Genomic DNA, 23000 nt, shown 5'->3' with positions numbered 1-23000 from the left:
CTTGTGGTTAGTCAGTGTGTCTGTACTGCATGTATGCACCTTGTGGTTAGTCAGTGTGTCTGTAATGTGTGTATGCACCTTGTGGTTAGTCAGTGTGTCTGTACTGCATGTAAGTCCCTTGTGGTTAGTCAGTGTGTCTGTAATGCATGTATGCACCTTGTGGTTAGTCAGTTTGTCTGTGATGCATGTACGCACCTTGTGGTTAGTCAGTGTGTCTGTACTGCATGTAAGTCCCTTGTGGTTGGTCAGTGTGTCTGTAATGCATGTATGCCCCCTGTGGTTAGTCAGTGTGTCTGTACTGCATGTATGCACCTTGTGGTTAGTCAGTGTGTCTGTAATGCATGTATGCACCTTGTGGTTAGTCAGTGTGTCTGTGATGCATGTATGCCCCTTGTGGTTAGTCAGTGTGTCTGTGATGCATGTATGCCCCTTGTGGTTAGTCAGTGTGTCTGTACTGCATGTATGCACCTTGTGGTTAGTCAGTGTGCCTGTACTGCATGTAAGTCCCTTGTGGTTAGTCAGTGTGTCTGTACTGCATGTATACCCTTTGTGGTTAGTCAGTGTGTCTGTACTGCATGTATGCACCTTGTGGTTAGTCAGTGTGCCTGTACTGCATGTAAGTCCCTTGTGGTTAGTCAGTGTGCCTGTACTGCATGTTTGCCCCTTGTGGTTAGTCAGTGTGCCTGTACTGCATGTATGCACCTTGTGGTTAGTCAGTGTGTCTGTAATGCATGTATGCACCTTGTGGTTAGTCAGTGTGTCTGTGATGCATGTATGCCCCTTGTGGTTAGTCAGTGTGTCTGTAATGCATGTATGCCCCTTCTGGTTAGTCAGTGTGTCTGTACTGCGTGTATGCCCCTTGTGGTTAGTCAGTGTGTCTGTGATGAATGTATGCCCCTTGTGGTTAGTCAGTGTGTCTGTAATACATGTAAGTCCCTTGTGGTTAGTCAGTGTGTCTGTAATGCTTGTATGTCCCTTGTGGTTAGTCAGTGTGTCTGTACTGCATGTATGCCCCTTGTGGTTAGTCAGTTTGCCTGTACTGCATGTATGCCCCTTTTGGTTAGTCAGTGTGTCTGTGATGCATGTATGCCCCTTGTGGTTAGTCAGTGTGTCTGTAATACATGTAAGTCCCTTGTGGTTAGTCAGTGTGTCTGTAATGCATGTATGTCCCTTGTGGTTAGTCAGTGTGTCTGTAATGCATGTATGTCCCTTGTGGTTAGTCAGTGTGTCTGTAATGCATGTATGCCCCTTGTGGTTAGTCAGTGTGTCTGTACTGCATGTATGCCCCTTGTGGTTAGTCAGTGTGTCTGTACTGCATGTATGCCCCTTGTGGTTAGTCAGTGTGTCTTTACTGCATGTATGACTCTTGTGGTTAGTCAGTGTGTCTGTACTGCATGTATGCCCCTTGTGGTTAGTCAGTGTGTCTGTACTGCATGTATGCACCTTGTGGTTAGTCAGTGTTTCTGTAATGCATGTATGCACCTTGTGGTTAGTCAGTGTGTCTGTACTGCATGTAAGTCCCTTGTGGTTAGTCAGTGTGTCTGTACTGCATGAATGCACCTTGTGGTTAGTCAGTGTGTCTGTAATGCATGTATGCACCTTGTGGTTAGTCAGTGTGTCTGTACTGCATGTAAGTCCCTTGTGGTTAGTCAGTGTGTCTGTAATGCATGTATGCACCTTGTGGTTAGTCAGTGTGTCTGTGATGCATGTATGCACCTTGTGGTTAGTCAGTGTGTCTGTACTGCATGTAAGTCCCTTGTGGTTGGTCAGTGTGTCTGTAATGCATGTATGCCCCCTGTGGTTAGTCAGTGTGTCTGTACTGCATGTATGCACCTTGTGGTTAGTCAGTGTGCCTGTACTGCATGTAAGTCCCTTGTGGTTAGTCAGTGTGTCTGTAATGCATGTAAGCCCCTTGTGGTTAGTCAGTGTGTCTGTACTGCATGTAAGTCCCTTGTGGTTAGTCAGTGTGTCTGTGATGCATGTAAGTCCATTGTGGTTAGTCAGTGTGTCTGTACTGCATGTATGCCCCTTGTGGTTAGTCAGTGTGTCTGTAATGCATGTAAGCCCATTGTGGTTAGTCAGTGTGTCTGTACTGCATGTATACCCCTTGTGGTTAGTCAGAGTGTCTGTACTGTATGTATGCTCCTTTTGGTTAGTCAGCGTGTCTGTAATGCATGTAAGCCCCTTGTGGTTAGTCAGTGTGTCTGTACTGCATGTATGCCCCTTGTGGTTAGTCAGTGTGTCTGTAATGCATGTAAGCCCCTTGTGGTTAGTCAGTGTGTCTGTACTGCATGTAAGCCCCTTGTGGTTAGTCAGTGTGTCTGTAATGCATGTATGCACCTTGTGGTTAGTCCGTGTGTCTGTACTGCATGTAAGTCCCTTGTGGTTAGTCAGTGTGTCTGTAATGCATGTATGCACATTGTGGTTAGTCAGTATGTCTGTGATGCATGTATGCACCTTGTGGTTAGTCAGTGTACCTGTACTGCATGTATGCCCCTTGTGGTTAGTCAGTGTGTCTGTGATGCATGTATGCCCCTTGTGGATAGTCAGTGTGTCTGTACTGCATGTAAGTCCCTTGTGGTTAGTCAGTGTGTCTGTGATGCATGTAAGTCCCTTATGGTTAGTCAGTGTGTCTGTACTGCATGTATGCCCCTTGTGGTTAGTCAGTGTGTCTGTAATGCATGTAAGCCCCTTGTGGTTAGTCAGTGTTTCTGTACTGCATGTAAGTCCCTTGTGGTTAGTCAGTGTGTCTGTGATGCATGTAAGTCCCTTGTGGTTAGTCAGAGTGTCTGTAATGCATGTATGCCCCTTGTGGTTAGTCAGTGTGTCTGTACTGCATGTATGCCCCTTGTGGTTAGTCAGTGTGTCTGTACTGCATGTATGCCCCTTGTGGTTAGTCAGTGTGTCTGTACTGCATGTATGCCCCTTGTGGTTGGTCAGTGTGTCTGTAATGCATGTATGCCCCTTGTGGTTAGTCAGTGTGTCTGTACTTCATGTATGCCCCTTGTGGTTAGTCAGTGTGTCTGTACTGCATGTATGCCCCTTGTGGTTAGTCAGTGTGTCTGTACTGCATGTATGCCCCTTTTGGTTAGTCAGTGTGTCTGTACTGCATGTAAGTCCCTTGTGGTTGGTCAGTGTGTCTGTAATACATGTAAGTCCCTTGTGGTTAGTCAGTGTGTCTGTACTGCATGTATGCCCCTTGTGGTTAGTCAGTGTGTCTGTAATGCGTGTATGCCCCTTCTGGTTAGTCAGTGTGTCTGTACTGCGTGTATGCCCCTTGTTGTTAGTCAGTGTGTCTGTGATGCATGTATGCCCCTTGTGGTTAGTCAGTGTGTCTGTGATGCATGTATGCCCCTTGTGGTTAGTCAGTGTGTCTGTAATACATGTAAGTCCCTTGTGGTTAGTCAGTGTGTCTGTAATGCATGTATGTCCCTTGTGGTTAGTCAGTGTGTCTGTACTGCATGTATGCCCCTTGTGGTTAGTCAGTGTGCCTATACTGCAAGTATGCCCCTTGTGGTTAGTCAGTGTGTCTGTGATGCATGTATGCCCCTTGTGGTTAGTCAGTGTGTCTGTAATACATGTAAGTCCCTTGTGGTTAGTCAGTGTGTCTGTAATGCATGTATGTCCCTTGTGGTTAGTCAGTGTGTCAGTACTGCATGTATGCCCCTTGTGTTTAGTCAGTGTGCCTGTACTGCATGTATGCCCCTTGTGGTTAGTCAGTGTGTCTGTGATGCATGTATGTCCCTTGTGGTTAGTCAGTGTGTCTGTACTGCATGTATGCCCCTTGTGGTTAGTCAGTGTGCCTGTACTGCATGTATGCCCCTTGTGGTTAGTCAGTGTGTCTGTGATGCATGTATGCCTCTTGCGGTTAGTCAGTGTGTCTGTACTGCATGTATGCCACTTGTGGTTAGTCAGTGTGTCTGTACTGCAAGTATGCCCCTTGTGGTTAGTCAGTGTGTCTTTACTGCATGTATGCCCCTTGTGGTTAGTCAGTGTGTCTGTACTGCATGTATGCCCCTTGTGGTTAGTCAGTGTGTCTGTACTGCATGTATGCACCTTGTGGTTAGTCAGTGTGTCTGTAATGCATGTATGCCCCTTGTGGTTAGTCAGTGTGTCTGTACTGCATGTAAGTCCCTTGTGGTTAGTCAGTGTGTCTGTACTGCATGTATGCACCATGTGGTTAGTCAGTGTGTCTGTACTGCATGTAAGTCCCTTGTGGTTAGTCAGTGTGTCTGTAATGCAAGTATGCACCTTGTGGTTAGTCAGTGTGTCTGTGATGCATGTATGCACCTTGTGGTTAGTCAGTGTGTCTGTACTGCATGTAAGTCCCTTGTGGTTGGTCAGTGTGTCTGTAATGCATGTATGCCCCCTGTGGTTAGTCAGTGTGTCTGTACTGCATGTATGCACCATGTGGTTAGTCAGTGTGTCTGTAATGCATGTATGCACCTTGTGGTTAGTCAGTGTGTCTGTGATGCATGTATGCCCCTTGTGGTTAGTCAGTGTGTCTGTAATGCATGTAAGCCCCTTGTGGTTAGTCAGTGTGTCTGTACTGCATGTAAGTCCCTTGTGGTTAGTCAGTGTGTCTGTACTGCATGTATGCCCCTTGTGGTTTGTCAGTGTGTCTGTAATGCATGTAAGCCCCTTGTGGTTAGTCAGTGTGTCTGTACTGCATGTATACCCCTTGTGGTTAGTCAGTGTGTCTGTACTGCATGTATTCCCCTTGTGGTTAGTCAGTGTGTCTGTAATGCATGTAAGCCCCTTGTGGTTAGTCAGTGTGTCTGTACTGCATGTATGCCCCTTGTGGTTAGTCAGTGTGTCTGTAATGCATGTAAGCCCCTTTTGGTTAGTCAGTGTGTCTGTACTGCATGTATGCCCCTTGTGGTTAGTCAGTGTGTCTGTAATGCATGTATGCCCCTTGTGGTTAGTCAGTGTGTCTGTAATGCATGTATGCCCCTTGTGGTTAGTCAGTGTATCTGTAATGCATGTATGCCCCTTGTGGTTAGTCAGTGTGTCTGTAATGCATGTAAGCCCCTTGTGGTTAGTCAGTGTGTCTGTACTGCATGTATGCCCCTTGTGGTTTGTCAGTGTGTCTGTAATGCATGTAAGCCCCTTGTGGTTAGTCAGTGTGTCTGTACTGCATGTATGCCCCTTGTGGTTTGTCAGTGTGTCTGTAATGCATGTAAGCCCCTTGTGGTTAGTCAGTGTGTCTGTACTGCATGTATGCCCCTTGTGGTTAGTCAGTATGTCTGTAATGCATGTATGCCCCTTGTGGTTAGTCAGTGTGTCTGTAATGCATGTATGCCCCTTGTGGTTAGTCAGTATGTCTGTAATGCATGTAAGCCCCTTGTGGTTAGTCAGTGTGTCTGTAATGCATGTAAGCCCCTTGTGGTTAGTCAGTGTGTCTGTGATGCATGTAAGTCCATTGTGGTTAGTCAGTGTGTCTGTACTGCATGTATGCCCCTTGTGGTTAGTCAGTGTATCTGTACTGCATGCATGCCTCTTGTGGTTAGTCAGTGTGTCTGTAATGCATGTAAGCCCCTTGTGGTTAGTCAGTGTGTCTGTAATGCATGTAAGCCCCTTGTGGTTTGTCAGTGTGTCTGTACTGCATGTATGCCCCTTGTGGTTAGTCAGTGTGTCTGTAATGCATGTAAGCCCCTTGTGGTTAGTCAGTGTGTCTGTACTGCATGTATGCACCTTGTGGTTAGTCAGTGTGTCTGTACTGCATGTATGCCCCTTGTGGTTAGTCAGTGTGTCTGTAATGCATGTAAGCCCCTTGTGGTTAGTCAGTGTGTCTGTACTGCATGTATGCCCCTTGTGGTTAGTCAGTGTGTCTGTAATGCATGTATGCCCCTTGTGGTTAGTCAGTGTGTCTGTAATGCATGTATGCCCCTTGTGGTTAGTCAGTGTGTCTGTAATGCATGTATGCCCCTTGTGGTTAGTCAGTGTGTCTGTAATACATGTATGCCCCTTGTGGTTAGTCAGTGTGTCTGTAATGCATGTATGCCCCTTGTGGTTAGTCAGTGTGTACCCACCAACCCCTCCTTCACAATTAGCAAGTAAACCATGAACATAATTTGCAATGGATGTTTCATCAGAAAACACATCTTGTACACTTTTGGCATTTTTAAACGGAACAATGACACGTTGATCATGCCATGTAAAGTCATATGCTCATGGAGGTAGTCTTCAGTCTCAGAGAATGGTCTTTTACTGAAATCCTCCCTATATTCCACCCTTTGGCTTTTTTCTCATTGGGCAAGGCAAAATGCATCATCACCACCTCTTCACTTAGCGACACCCCTTTTAATGGGCACACACATTTCCTGGTTTTCATTCATTTCACAGTGAATTGCAAATGGGACAGTACTGGGCAATTCAAACATACCATCATTCCCCTTAGGTGTACCACAAACCAGTGGCATTTTGTCAGAAACCTCATTTGAATTACATTTTGACTCTAATTTCTGGACATATTCCCTGAATTCATAGGTTTCAACATTTTGTTCACATTTTGTCAAATCATCAGACATTTTCATCCCACAACTATATGAATACAATAGCCTTTTCAAATCTCAATGGGGTCCAGCAAAGTTATATGTGATACATATGTAGAAATTCATTATTTAACCCACTGGTTACAGGCAGTGAATTAATGTTTCCCTCTAATAAGCTTAGGTGTGTGGGATCTGACCGGTACCAAAACATGAAATATCAGTTTATCTGAACCAGTAGATAGAGAACTCTTCCTCCTCCCAGAAAAGCTTAGCGCACGCACAGTGATTGTCTGTCTTATGGGCGTGTTATGGGAATGTCGCGGGTGTACGACTGGAGTGTTTACGTACACAGACATTCAACCACTGACGCAGGTTGCCATACAGGAGGCCATACTCAGATGAACAATCTGTACCAGCCAAAGAGCTGGTGCTAGTTTTGATGATGGCCTCTCAATATATACCAGGCAGTATTACAGTTCTATGGACGCTGGCAGGGGGCGTATCAGTTCTTGCACATTTGGACGCATGGATGTACACAAGGGAAGACAAAGTTGTAGACAGGTAGCTGCCAAAAGACGAAGCCGTGTCTCCATCTGCCTCCACTTAGGGCCTGATTCACGCACGCTAGCAGACGCACGCACCCAGCCGCTGCGAGAATATGCTAATCAATGCCAACGCACGGAGACCGCAGCTCAAGAAGCAGACACCCAGCAAAACCTAAAGCCGCCCACCTATGCCGTGATTGACAGTGTAAACATCAGGAACATTACGTGCCATCGAAGCTGCGTGTAAGCTAAGGGTAGACCTGACCCTGCCGCAGGGCTTGAGAGATTCCTGCACGCAGAGAGGCGCCGCTGAGATGAATTTATGCACGCCCATGTAACTGCGTGTGAACGCATAGGCACGCCTGCGCTCAGCCGACCACCACCCTGTCATCACCCGCAAATTGCACATGGCACTTCATGTCGATCAACGTCAAAGGTCTCTGCGGGCTCCCTGCGTACTCTGAGAGAGCATCAGAAAAGCAAACTCACACAAACTCTGCAAAGTGAGAGCAAACGTCCCAACTGTCACCATTTCAGAAGGACAGTCCTGATTCGCTGACAGGGGAGGGGTCTATGTGTAAGAGGGTGGAGACTATGGGCTCGATTCAGAGATGGACAGTATTGCAGAACCACACAGAATCGGTTGTGTAATACCGTCTGAAGGAATGTTAATGCAGCAGGAGGTGTCTGGAGGAAACAGACCTTCTTGCTGCATGTGAGAGATTCGAGTGCAGCATCCGTAAGCGGTGCCCAGGATCGGTTGCGATGCTTTTCCCTTTGGCCGGGCTGCTTTCCTCAGTCGGGCCGGTACCTGGTCACTTATGAGGCCAGGAAATCTGCATCCACCGACGCAGACCCTGGCCTCGTCCCTCCCATAAAAGGGGGGCAACACACCCCTGTTTCTGGGAACAGTGGCCAGGAATGCCTCGCTCCTGCAATCAGGCTGAGGCTGGGAGACACTGCGGGCGGACTCACAGATGGAGGGCTGCAAATGCGCAGTACACATCCCCGTACATGCGCAGGCCTCTCACCATCGGAGATGTGCGCTCACCATCAGGTCAGCGTACTGTACATCTCAGAATAAGGCCCTATGGCAGAAAGTAGACAGGCCTGATTAGAAAGCCGGCATGATTTGGCAGATAAGGGGGATTTGTTTGAAGCGTGGATGTGGTTGCCGTGGATCGGAGGCGTGGCTTATCAGGAGTTTGTATCGATGTTGAGAGTTACTGTATGAAAATGTATTCCCTGGTTTATGGCTACATTATATTAAGAAGACACATTTTTACATATGTATTTTTCCATAGCCAATTATATTCAGTTGTGCAAAACATTAAGTGATAGAACTGACCATCCTGTAGCCGATCTCATAATAAAACTATGAACAACAGTGCAGAGTATTTCAGATCATGCTTGCCCACACATAGGTCAGTAAATAACACTGCAATGTTAGCCGCACAGAGTAGCAATGTGAGGCTCCTGTCACACAAAGGGCCTGATTCATTACGGATCACAACTGCGAATGCAATAGCGATTACGCACGCAGTTCCACTGCGATAGTATGCTAATCCATTGCGATCGCTATGCCGTCGCAGCACTACACAGGGACGCCCACCTTACCTTACACACATCCGTAATGTTTAGCAAGACTGCAAAACCATCGGTACAATCGAGTACTATCGCAGCCTCACACACACTGGCACAAGCTCTGACCTTACAAAGAAATTGCTAACTTCAGCGCACGCTATGTGTCCTCAGGCTGTGTAGGGCATCGCAGTGGATCATTTATGCACGCCCCTGCAACGGCATTCAAATGCACTGGTGCGCCTGCGTTTCCCCGACCACCCCCCCATTACCACCTACAAACAGCATTTCCTGTCAATCACTCTGCAATGGGTCTGCGTAGTCACGATTGCAGTGGCCGGTTCACGTACTGCGCAACAATCGGCTGATTACGTGCGTATTAGCAACTGCGTTCCTTGCTGGATAAGGCCCAAAGGGCATACATCCAACTCATTTTATATCAGTCGTGTCCAGGTGGATCAAGTACTTACTACCAACAACATCTGCCGAACATGTCAGTGGGTCGTATTCTATTGGAAGTGACATTGTAATAAAGGGTAAAGGGAAAGTTGTTGAATAATCGGGGAAGCATAAAGGATATCAGAAATTGCCTGTAAGTATTAGATGGCCATTCTTCAGATGTTTTACAAAGTGCTGCAACATTGTTTCAACAAAGTAAAAAAAAAAAAACACACACACTAATGAGCCTCAACAAGAGTGAAAAAAGGCCCTGATGCAGAGCCGGACGCTCTGAAAGAGCGCTCGCTCTGAAAAAGGGCGTTTTTTTTAAATTTTTGGAGCGGCCTCCTGATGATGGTCGCGATGGTCAAGACCATCGCGACCATCGGGCTTGCGACGAGGCCCTTGTGGTAACAGAGCCGGAAGCTCTCCACTGATATCACTTGTGATGTCAGTGGGGCCGCCCCACAAACGGTAGGCGTTCTCATGGGAACGCTTCCGTTTGGGCAGCCACCCCCCCGGCCCGCCTACCAAAAGGGGCGAGCTGTCACTCAACATCGACAGCACGCCCCCTTTGATGCGAGACCCGGAGCGACGGAGTGCCCGTCGCTAGCTGGGTCTCGCGCATGCGCACGACGGAGCCGGCTCCGTCGTGCGCATGCGCTGTGGGCCACCATCGACCCTGTTCCGAGCGCTCAGCGCTTGCGACCGGGTCTGAATCAGGCCCACAGTTCCTTTTGTGCTTTACAATCGCTGAGGGTAAATCATTACCTTAAAGCGCAGCCATGTAAATGGCATCTTCCAGAAATCTATTCTCTTCAATGGGAGAGGCATATTACAAGTAATAAATCTGAAATATTTGTTCACACTGCGAGATTACACACATGGCTCTTTCATGTATAGCCCTCCTACCTGTATATTTCTTTATACGGTCACAGAACAATTTTTTGACTTCTATAATATCCTTATTTGGTACAATTGCACCTCATAACCCCATATGATGCACATTAGTGTGACATTTCTTAGCATATTCCTATTAGTGTGATATTCTGTCCTATTATACACTGTTTGTTTGTCTTCCAATTATACTTAATTAAAGCAGAGATTGCATCTCGTAAAAAGTCGCCATTAAAATAACAAATCAACAAGGTTAATTAGGGAATCCTTGGCAATGTGTGTGGATTAAAACGGATGGTGGACAGAAGTATATATATATCATTATTGCAATTTCTTTCCACGCTTTGTGGGATAATTGATAAGCTCAGTCTTGTCCGGTTCACTGGAGAAAATACTTTGCTCGGCCAAAGTAATAAAGAACAAAACTACATCAGTGTGCAAATGTTTCAGTGACTGAACCCAGCCTAGGAAAGGTGACTGGTACCAGCCAGAACTAATGTCTGCAGTAAAAATCTATCATTACAGCTGTATCAGCCTTTTTTGTTTTATTATAAGGAACGCAGACATTGTTTAGCATTTGTTTCATTGCTTTTTATAAAACACAGCGCCCTGGATTTCAATATATCGTTCCGTTGTTTTAATTATTGTTCTGTTAGAATTCACCATATCATATGAATATTATAATCCCGCTACGACCGTAGAGAGAGGCGCAGTACGGTCGCAGAAGCAATACAATTCTGTTTTATGTCAAGAATGAATTTACAGATATTCCCTATCTACAGAAGTTCCTAAGAAATATGTGTGGGCATCTGGTGACAACAAAAGTGACATATGGTTAATGTAATTTAGTTTTATTACAATAAAATAATATGATTTAAAAGTTATTGGTGCATGCGAGTAAAACATATGTGCCGCAATTAGCGGCAGCGCTCGTTAGAGGACTTTTTATGTGCTTGTTGTGACTTCTTTGTGTCTGCAGGAATCTTTACTCCCCGCAATCCCTGCTTTGCCTTAGGAGAATTTGATTGTCATATTTACGGGGAGATGAGGATAAAAACATGGTGCCTGTATTATGCTGGTATGCACTAAGCCGTCCGCTGAGGCGCCCATCTTGCTTCTTACGTTTCCCCTAAGATATAGATAAGTGAGATTGCTTTTTGCTTTTTCAATTTGTAGTCAAATGCAGAATTAGGGAATAATTATAAGAAGAGTTTTTACAATTTTGCTCATCCAAGGGTTTCAGTGGTGGGCAATAAGCCGTTCTCCAGCTATTGCTGAACTACAAATCCCAGCATACCTTGCAACAGTTTTAGCATGGCCAAATAGCAAAACTGTGGCAGGGCATGCTGGAATGTGTAGTTCTACCACAGTTGGGGGAGGGGTGCTTGTTGCTCACCTTGGAAGCTGCAGAGTTAAGCAAGAAACCAGGGCTGGATTTAGGTGGGGTAGGTTGCAGCCTTGGGGCCCCCACCCCCAGGAAACAGGATTGTACTATGCTATTGCATACTAATATTATGTCCCTGCATTGGCAGTTTCTGGCAGTATCTAGTGGTAACCTGGTCCCACAATTATTTATAGACACAGTATATGCTATATATACTGTACAGGGCTGTAACTAGGGTAGTGCAGCCTGTGCCATGGCACAGGGCACCACAGGGCAGGGGGCACTGTTTGGACCTGTCGATTTTTCTGTTTATTATCATTCTCTCTTGTAGCTTCATCTTCTTTATTCCCCAGCATCTCCTGGCCTCCCCTATCTCTTCCTTGGCCCTTCCCCATGAGGCCATGGCCCTCTCTCAGGTGCACTATATTATGTCCCTATTTATCCCCAGCATCTCCTGGCCACTTCTATCTCTTCCCTGGCCCTTCCCCATGAGGCCATAGCCCTCTCTCAGGTGCACTATATTATGTCCCTAATTATCCCCAGCATCTCCTGGCCTCTCCTATCTCTTCCCTGCCCCTTCCCCATGAGGCCATGGCCCTCTCTCAGGTGCACTATACTATGTCCCTATTTATCCCCAGCATCTCCTGGCCTCCCCTATCTCTTCCCTGGCACTTCCCCATGAGTCCATGGCCCTTTTTCAGGTGCACTATTTTATGTCCCTATTTAAAAAATGGGGGGGGGGGGCGCCAGTGTTCTCTCTGGCACAGGACACCAAAGAGTCTAGGTACAGTATGGCTCTGATACTGTACATATCACCCAAATGAGTAATACCTACAGGTAGGCACTAGGGGGAGTGTTATTGTTAGGGGGAGGGTTTAGGTTGTGGGGGGAGGGTTAGGGGTAGGGTTACTATACTTACCTGCAGGTGTCGGTATCCTAAAGCCGTGTACACACTTTTATGATTGCAGGCTGATCAGGTAAAACTGTCCCTATCAGCCATGCAGTCTGTCCCCGGTGTGACCCCCTGTCAGCCACATACACACTGTGCAGACATAGCAGACATACAGGAGCACAGTGTGTACGGGCTTTTATGGGATTGGGAGGTCGACCCAATAAATATGAAACGGTACATAAGATGCGACCTCCCGATCCCGACCGTTGCAAGAGTGTTAAAAGCCACCACCCATGAACTCCTTAGCCTTACCACTCCTAATGCCAGTGGTCCCATATGCATCAGTCTATACTCCATCAACGTGGGCATTGCGTTCAGTTTGCATTCACCCAGGGGTGGTTTCAGAGAGGAGGGGGCCCATGTGTGCAGGTCCCCTCCTCTCCTGCATTGTGCCATGGGGTACTGTGCGTGCGCCGATCTCTGCGCCCGCGCTTTATTCCCGGAGACTTCTCTATTGAACATGCGCAAATCACCAGGAAAATAACATGGCAGCGCAGGCAGACGTGGCGGGACTCCGGAGAGGTGAGTATAATTATGTGAGTACATAGGGCCTGATTCAGAGCCGGACGCTCTGAATCAGATCGTTTTTTGTTTTTTTTTGGTGCGTCCTCCTGGATGCTCGCATAGCTGTGGGTGACCACCAACAGCTTATGTGAGCATCCATGATGATGGTCGCGATGGTCTTAACCATCGTGACCATCGGGCTTGCGACAAGACCCTGCGGTAGGGTCTCGCTGCCGCAAGCCCAGGAGTGCTTTTGGCTCTATCAGAGCTAAAAGCACTCCCACTGACATCACTTGTGATGTCAGTGGGGCCGGCCCCAGACGGTAGGCGTTCCCATGGGAACGCCTCTGTCTTGGCAGCCACGCCCCGGCATGCCCAGCAAATGGGGCGTGCTGTCACTCACCATCGACAGCACGCCCCCTTTGGTGCGAGACCCCGAGCAACGGCTTCCCCGTCGCTCGCCGGGTCTCGCGCATCCGTATGACGGAGCAGCCTCCGTCGTGCGCATGCGCATTTGGGTACCATCGACCCACTTGCGAGCGTCCTGCACTCGCGAGCGGGTCTGAATGAGACCCATAGTGTGCAGTGTTGGCACCCATTATAGATGCCCCCATTACAGATGCACCCATTATTAATGCACCTTTATAGATACCCTCATTATAGATGTGCCCATTATAAATGCACCATTATAGATGCCCCATTACAGATGCATCCATTATAAATGCACCATTATAGATACCCCCATTACAGATGTGCCATTATAAATGCACCATTATAGATGCCCCCATTATATATGTGCCCATTATAAATGCACCATTATAGATACCCCCATTACAGATGTGCCATTATAAATGCACCATTATAGATGCCCCCATTATATATGTGCCCATTATAAATGCACCATTATAGATACCCCCATTACAGATGTGCCCATTATAAATGCACCATTATAGATACAACCATTACAGATGTGCCATTATAAATGCACCATTATAGATGCCCCCATTATATATGTGCCCATTATAAATGCACCATTATAGATACCCCCATTACAGATGTGCCCATTATAAAAGCACCATTATAGATACCCCCATTACAGATGCGCCCATTATATATGCATCATTATAGATGCCCCATTATAGATGCCCCCATTATATATGCATCATTATAGATGTGCCCATTATAGATGCCCCCATTACAGATGTGCCCATTATAGATGCCCCCATTATAGATGCGCCCATTATAGATGCCCCATTATAGATGCCCCAATTATAGATGCCCCATTATAGATGCCCCCATTATAGATGCCCCATTATAGATGCCCCAATTATAGATGCCCCATTATAGATGCCCCATTATAGATGCTCCCATTATAGATGCCCCATTATAGATGCCCCCATTATAGATGCCCCCATTATAGATGCTCCCATTATAGATGCCCCCATTATAGATGCTCCCATTATAGATGCCCCATTATAGATGCCCCCATTATAGATGCCCCATTATAGATGCCCCCATTATAGATGCCCCCATTATAGATACCCCCTTTATAGATGCCCCATTATAGATGCCCCCATTATAGATGCCCCATTATAGATGCCCCAATTATAGATGCCCCATTATAGATGCCCCATTATAGATGCTCCCATTATAGATGCCCCATTATAGATGCCCCATTATAGATGCCCCCATTATAGATGCTCCCATTATAGATGCCCCCATTATAGATGCCCCATTATAGATGCCCCAATTATAGATGCCCCATTATAGATGCCCCATTATAGATGCCCCCTTTATAGATGCCCCATTATAGATGCCCCCATTATAGATGCCCCATTATAGATGCCCCAATTATAGATGCCCCATTATAGATGCCCCATTATAGATGCTCCCATTATAGATGGCCCATTATAGATGCCCCATTATAGATGCCCCATTATAGATGCCCCCATTATAGATGCCCCATTATAGATGCCCCCATTATAGATGCCCCATTATAGATGCCCCAATTATAGATGCCCCATTATAGATGCCCCATTATAGATGCCCCATTATAGATGCTCCCATTATAGATGCTCCCATTATAGATGCCCCCATTATAGATGCCCCCATTATAGATGTGCCAATGTATCCACTTCTGAATCAGTCCCTTTGAGTAATGCTCTAAAAATCCCTTTGGCTCTATCATTCATATAAAAGTGTATGCAGTTTGGAAGTCACCATTTGAAATGTCAACATTCACCAATGTCGGCAGCAGAAGTTGAACATTGATGATGTCAACATGGTTAAAATGTCGGCATCATTAATGTCTGCTCCTGCAAAATATCGACATTGACATAATATTGACATTGGAAAATTTGACTGTCATAATTTCAACATCTCCATTAGCATTCCGGATAGCGATAGAATTAGGGGTAGAGTCAGAGTTAGCGTTAAGGTTAGTGTAAGGGTTAGCGTTAGGGTTACAGTTAGTGATGGTGTTATAATTAGCATTAGGGTTAGCGCTAGGGTTAGAATTAAAGTTATAGTTAGCATTATGGTAAAAGCACAATGTCAATGTTACATCAGTGTCGACATGATGAATGTACACCAGTAACATGCGGTGAGGTGAATGGCTGGGGAGGCACACATGGATATGGGTCTGAGTGCTGGGAGCCTGTGTCACCCCCTACTCACTGTAACTCTCCCCACACTACACTAAGATTCTGACTGAACTCTGAGCTGTAAACACTGCAGTGCACTGCCTGGTCACATGACACATCCAAGGTGTCCGTCAGTGCTCAAGGCACGCCCACATACTCAGAGGCATGCCTCTATTAGCTATCTTTCTGTGCAGCTTACTACCCCTGTTGTGGCATCCCTAGCTCTGCAAGGAGTATGACTGGGGAGGCTCTGCAACCCCTTACTGCATGTCCCTGATGTAGACAGGGTTTAACGTCGACATTACAAGCTTACTGACATATTTTATCAATATAAATGGCATTTTCCAAATTCTCCTAACTTCTAATCTTTAATTGATTAGAAATACTTGTACACCCTGCTCCCTGCTCAGCGAGGAAGTAACCACAGTTCCCATCTCAGCAGATCTTTACCTTGGAGCCCCAGATGCCTGACATAAACACAATAACATATGACATTGCAGTTATACCCCTTAGAGGTTACAGCATGTTGTACTTACTGTACCTACTAAAATAAAACACGTGGCAACAGGAGTTTGCTAAAAAAAAAAAAAAAGTTGGAAAAATTGTACTTGACATTTAATTAACTTTCTTTCAATTGATCAAAGTTAGTCTGGTGGCGGACAACATAGGACAAGACAGTCACACATTCCAAACTGTGGGCCTGATTCAGCAAGGAGCGCTATTCTACTTATACGCACGTAACGCAGTTGCTAATATCAGCGGTGATATGCAAATAAATGCAGCCTGACATAAGGACTCCCACTTCCCCTTACTCACATCCGTATATAATGGCATTATAGCAAAATAATCGGTAACACCGGACCCATACGCACAGATAAGGTAGGTCAGACCTCACTCAGGAACTGCTAACTTCAGCGCATGCTATGAGACCTCAGGCTGCGTCTGGTATCGCAGTGGCTAATTTATGCACGCCCATGCAACGCCGTTGAATCGCAATGGCACGCCTGCATTTGCCCGACCACCCTCCGTCACCACCCACAAACAGCACTACCTGTCCATCACTTGCGATTGGTCTGCGTGGTCAATGGCTGATCGCAGTATCTGGTTCACGCACTGCAATGCGTATGCATGTGCAGTGCAAAATAATCGTCCGATTGCATGCGTATAAGCAACTGCGATCCTTTCTGAATCAGGCCCTAAGTCCTTGATGTACAACATCGTTTGCATTGACAGACAGACTTGCCGGAATCGCACCTCGGACGCTATTACATATGGCCCCATATGGTTTTGAAGCTCCCAAATACCTGCTAGAGAAACAGTTACTGTATGAATTTGTCTGCACAGAGTCGCAATTCTACTTACCCTACTGTCTTAAACAATCTCAAGGTACCCCAGGTGTATTACAAAGAGTGATTTTTGCCCCTGGTGCCCCTATGTCTTTAAGCAGTGCTGATGATAACCCCTTTCAGTACCTGTGGTTCTATAAGTATCTTTAAACAAACCAGGACACCCCTATGACCTCTTTAAGGGGTCTATGTACTAAGAGAAAAAAAAGTACATGGAGATAAATTACCAACCAATCAGTTCCTAACTGCCAGTTTTCAAACAGCCTGGAACATGACAGTTAGGAGCTGATTGGTTGGTACTTTATCCTCATCCATTTTATCTCTCTTTATGGCGTAGTACATAGACCTCTTAGTCCCATAAACGCACAGCACTTAATTTGCATTCTGAATGCAGAAACACATTCGTATAATAAACCCATTCCCACTAATTGCATTAATGTACATGCATCAACGGCCCGATTCCTAGGAAAATAAACATTCTTAATTAAAAATTTGCCATAGTGTCCCGGAATTAATCTGGAGTTTTAGGTGACTGATCTGTAGCGAGCACCCATCTATCTCCTTTATTTTTATTTACAAAAAAAATTTAAAAATCTACTATTTTGCAGATGACAACGAATGCCAAAATGCCACCTACATCTGCGGAGACCACGCCAACTGCACCAACACAAGGGGCAGCTACTACTGTATGTGTTTACCCGGCTTCGTTTCCAGCGGCCTGGAGAGATTTAGGACCAATGACGGAACTTACTGCAAAGGTAAGCCGCTCTCTATTGTTCTGGCTGAAAGTTCTCCTACACATTTGTTCTCCCTAATCTATATTCCAGATGATCAATTATTAATCCTAATTAATGCTATTATTAATATGATCCAATCCAATTTTATGTTTGAACTGGGAAGGAATGAGCACAGTGGGGGCTATTTATCAAAATCCGCAACACTCAGGACATGCGAGTTACTGTATTGCGCCGTTAAATTGATCCTCGGCCCAGCACTCGTGTTTCTTTTAAACATCCATTGTTTTTTACATCAATGTTAAAATAGGTTTACACATGAAACGATTTAGCAAGTGACACCCCTGCATATTGCCGGGGATTTTAATATTTTACAATTGATGCCTTTGAAGCGAGAATTTGCAGCGCATCTGGCGGACAGATGGTCGTCTTATTACATGATATGTTATATTTTGCTAATGCGCTAAGATCTGTCTCTCTGAGTCTGGGCTCGTCAATTTCATATTAACAGTTTTCACATAAAAAAACTCAAAAAGGCCAACTTACATATTTTTTTTATGAAACAGAGACATTTATATACAATGTAATAACTCTGGAATCTATGTGCCCACCAGATGCCGCAGACATTAGATTATTATTATCTGGTCATTTAATTATTTTTTTTTCACAATATGAAAAAATAAAAACCCTTTGTATGGAAATTTGTTTGGATAGGTCCCAGCAGTATAATGTTTTTTCCTCCCCAATTAGATGGGTGAACACGGTAAAATACCAACAGCCACTTGGTAAATGAATGTATTCACCGAGAGAATTATCATTTGCACTTGTGCAGGATGCCGTCAGAGATACCGTTAGATCTGATTTCACATTACACGAATCTGTGTCCAGGTTTAATCAAAATGCAATATGTTCCTGGGAAACTTGCCTTATGTTCTGGGGCTACTTATAGAAAGGAATTCCTAACATACAGGCCTACGATTCGATTTTGCAATATATGGTAATTGTCGGATATTGCGGCAGCTAATATTTGTGTGACTAAAATTATCCCTAGCATCCTCATATATTTATATATAAAGCTGCATATTATGTTTTGTGCTGAGCGAGGATTTGTGCTGTGTCTAAGTACATCAGCATCTGGCTTCAGGTCTAATCTTGTGTGGCCAAGAGCGGCCTATAACCAACAATATCCCAGTAGAAAGGACCCATTCCTGCACTGTAAATACAGGGTATTGTTGGCTGCTCTCCTGCATTTGATTAATAACTCCGTGATCGGAATAAATGCCACAATTCTCTGCGTCCGTAAAGCAACAAAATTCATGTTTTTAAAATCATGTTCACATTACCGTATAATGCTCTAGGAAATCTTAGCTCATTTTCCTGCACACATGTCTGGCGTGCAAGGAAAACTCATTGAAGGCCCTCGCCCACTTCCAGGCGCCATTCCGTGCACAATAATAATGTAAAATTGCCCCTTACCAGCTTATCAGTGAATGCACCAACTCCTTCCCTCAATCTGTGCAAACATTGTCTCCTTTGCAACCCACATCCCGCTCCGCAAACCAATGCGCAGGAATCTAGATGCACTTGAAGAAACCAAGGCACAGGATTGGTCTATTATTTTTAGATTTTGTTGACAATATCCGCAGTCTGCGCAGAAGTGACGAATACTCACGGAGCGGGCTAATGGTAACCACAGCTCTCATTACAAGTCACAGACAGCATTCCATGTGACAATTTTTTATTGACTTTTTAACATTCCAAGCAGTCTGATTGGATCATCCACCAGTGGGCGTAAACTATTTGTTGACTAATTGTACAGATCTAGACTAGTGTGTGGTTCGGTTTTCCAGAAATCCAAATCCACTAGAATTTCGTGAATCCAGGTAAATCCAAGTCGCGGTTCTGATCTTTTTGCAGTTCGGAATTCGGATTTTAATCCGAATTTAGAGTTTTGGTTTGCATAAATTACATGATTTTAGCTGTTTTTAAAATCTTTATATCTTTATTTTTTTACAAAATCCAGATCCAAAACCAAAACACTTGAGGGTGGTTTTGCAAAACCAAAACACGAAGATGAATCTAGATCCAAAACCAAAAGTGCACATCTCTATTCTAGACCAATTTGTGAAAGATTTTTTGTAAAATCACTAAAGTCAAGGTGTTTGTAAAAATCAGTCACATTGGACAGAGTTTGGGACAGATGCATCTATTTTTTATTAGAATATCCGATTTTTTAAAAATATTTTTATTATACTTGTTAATTTGTGTGTCGTACTGAAATATTGTTGAAGCGCTCGAGAGAAGGGTACAAATTTGAGTTTTACATTTTGTAATCCCTTTTAAATGTCTGTATTATTATTTTTTAACCAGCAGAGAATATACAAGGACCAGGATGTATGAAAGTGCTGTTTACCATGTGCAATTGGAAGCGGTTTGCAAAAACCAAATGTATCATTTATTAATCTGTGGTTTGCGTAAAATCTCATTTTGTATGCGGCGGTTTCTTTAAATATGTAAACAGCACGTGGTTTAGAACATTATGGAGAAAATAAATGTTACTCTGCTGTAAACCTTTAATTGAAATGTATCTGTAAAATATGCATTGTATGGATAATTTAAGCGATAAATTGTAAATTACAGATGTGTCCTCATACCCTATTGCCACAGCCCTTTTTGGAGAACAAGGTCCCGTGTGACTTGGCTTGCGTCAAGGATCTTATTCACGTATTTATTGCCCGAATGTGCATCTTAGTTGCAATGCAATGCAACAAAACTGTTTCACGAGACTGCACTGATTAAATTGATATGCAAAACTTGTATATCTGTGTGCGACTGAGTCTGAATCTGTATACGAAGCGCTACAATGCCGCAACTTTTTTCAACGCCAAGATGCCAAGTTCTGTTGTACAGATTCAGACTCAGTTGCACCCAGATATACTGCGACTAATATGCACATGCAAAAACCGTTACACAGCTCAGTGCTGCTCACTCACGCCGAATGGCGTATTAAGGCTCGGTGTATGAGGATAAGTACCTTTATATAATTGTCACATTGAGAGCGCATGAGATATAATCGCCAGCGAGAGCATCATCTACAAAGAAGGTGCCTTTCTATATGACTTTCTTTCTGTACAGTTTAGCACATCACTGCTTGATACATTGCACCATTTATATATGGATCCCAGGTTGAAAAAAAAAACCCTCTCATTGCGGCTTGCGATCTGCCGGTTTTCAAGAAAAAGCCACTTGACTTGTGTTTTTTATTTTGATAAATTGTAGAGTTTGAAAACTTCACATGTTAAAAGAAAATACAATCTGATGAAAAAAATATACCTCAGTCCGTTCCCTTCCAGCGCTATCAGATTTAACATAAACTAGATATAAAAGTATCCTATAGGACAGCTGATGACATTCAATATTAATTGAAGCGTCAACAGGTTCACAAATAAAAAAACCTTTCAGAAGAGAGTGTCTTATCAGACATCTATCTACAATAAACAGGAGTATTTAATATGAAACGTAAACTTCGCCATCTATGCGTGTCGAAGTTTTTGCCGCACATCGGAGCTTTTGCCGGCGAAAAAGTATCGCCCGCGCCCCCGATTATACCCGTATTCAATATGAAATTGGCGAAAATGGCACCCGGCAAACTTCGCTGATTTTTGGGGAAGTCACCCTAACACCCCCAAAAAGATGCTCTGACATGGGGGATCACTCTGGATACCCCCGATTAGCCCTGCTGAAGGTTTCTGGGGTCTTTAAACAGGCTCAATAGCTGCTATTTTGGGGAATTGGGAAGGTGGTGAATTATAGTATTTAGATGGGTTTTTTTGCAGAAAATAAGTAGTCCCAGCAAAGTTTGGGTACTTGAAAATGGGGGTGAGCATATTTAAAAGTTGCTAAAGTGAAGTTTTAAAAAACGTAAAAAATCCACCAGCCGCAAACACCTGCAATGAAAAAAACCCCTGGGGCATACTTGGGGACCCCCCTAGATTGTAGTTTGCTAGTTTTTAACTTTCAACCCCCCAATATTTTTTTTTGCCCCCAAAATGAAAGTGCTTTTTTTGGGGTCCTCTGAGGTATTTTTAAAAAATTTTTTTGCACAGTTTACCTTTGGGGGACTGTCTGAAGGTTGCAGGGTGGTTTCCAAAATGTTGCACCCCAAAACCCCAATTCTGCATATTTTTTCGTCACCCATTCCTTGGTGATACTTTTTCGCAGGGTCGGATGCAATATACTTTTCACACCGGCGAAAAGTTTTCGAAATGAATACGGTGTGAAAGTAAAAGCGGCGAAAATGACGTTATCCGAGCGAAAACCTCACAGAAACGGCGTTTTCACTACATATTGAATACCCCTGAAAGTGTTGCAATATGCAGGATATTTTTACAGCTTTAAATTATCGTTAGAACTCTCTACTGTCAATTAGAGAATGAAGAGATGGACCCCACACCCCAATCAAGATGTGACAAACTTCTCTAAAGTCTCAGCAATGCTTAAACAGATATAAGTCAAACACATGAACTTATCCAACTTAGAAAATGTTGGTATTTCATTAAGATTATAACAATACTTTCCAGATCCCCTTTATCAAATTGTATCGAAGAGCTTTTGTTATTTACTCTCCGTTATAGATACTGCAGCAGCTCCTAGTTATGATGTAAACAAAGTAGATTGGAAATAAGACTGTAGCAGTGGTGACTATACGCAGTAGTCGGATAATGCGCATGATGAGAAAGAAGTAAATGCTCAGAAGGATGATATGGATGAGCATTAATTTCCATCCCATTGTCCAAGGTGGTTCAATAATGATGAAAACTTACCACCATTACATAATGTTAAATATGATTCCAACAGAAAAGGAAAAATGTGTTCAGACAACATCACACATTGTACAAGAACAGAAGCAATGCCAGAGTCAGTGCCACTGAAGACAACACCACACATTGTACAAGAACAGAAGCAATGCCAGTGTCACTGCCACTGAAGACAACACCACACATTGTACAAGAAAAGAAGCAATGCCAGTGTAAGTGTCACTGAAGACAAAACCACACATTGTACAAGAAATGAAGCAATGCTAGGGTCAGTGTCACTGAAGACAACATCACACGTTGTACAAGAAAAGAAGCAATGCCAGTGTCAGTGTCACTGAAGACAACACCACACATTGTACAGGAAAATAAGCAATGCCAGTGTCAGTGTCACTGAAGACAACACCACACATTGTACAAGAAATGAAGCAATGCCAGTGTCAGTGTCACTGAAGACAACACCACACATTGTACAAGAAATGAAGCAATGCCAGTGTCAGTGTCACTGAAGACAACATCACACATTGTACAAGAAATGAAGCAATGCCAGTGTCAGTGTCACTGAAGACAACACCACACATTGTACAGGAAAAGAACCAATGCCAGTGCCAGTGTCACTAAAGACAACACCACACATTGTACAAGAAAAGAAGCAATGCCAGTGTCAGT

At 44.3% G+C, this 23000-nt stretch overlaps 1 protein-coding gene across 1 annotated transcript in view; it reads left to right on the top strand.

Moving 5' to 3' along the window:
* Positions 1-23000, top strand: part of ADGRL4 (adhesion G protein-coupled receptor L4) — a 308744-nt gene that overhangs the window by 93850 nt on the left and 191894 nt on the right. The window contains exon 3 of the mRNA XM_088450302.1: positions 17392-17541. Coding sequence (XP_088306428.1) covers positions 17392-17541 — 150 coding nt within the window. The remainder of the gene's footprint in view (positions 1-17391; positions 17542-23000) is intronic.

The sequence above is a fragment of the Taudactylus pleione genome, unplaced genomic scaffold (assembly GCF_031769625.1).
Source record: "Taudactylus pleione unplaced genomic scaffold, aTauple2 ptg000514l, whole genome shotgun sequence".
NCBI classification, from domain to species: Eukaryota; Metazoa; Chordata; class Amphibia; order Anura; family Myobatrachidae; genus Taudactylus; species Taudactylus pleione.
This window is presented reverse-complemented; position numbering and strand designations above follow the sequence as displayed.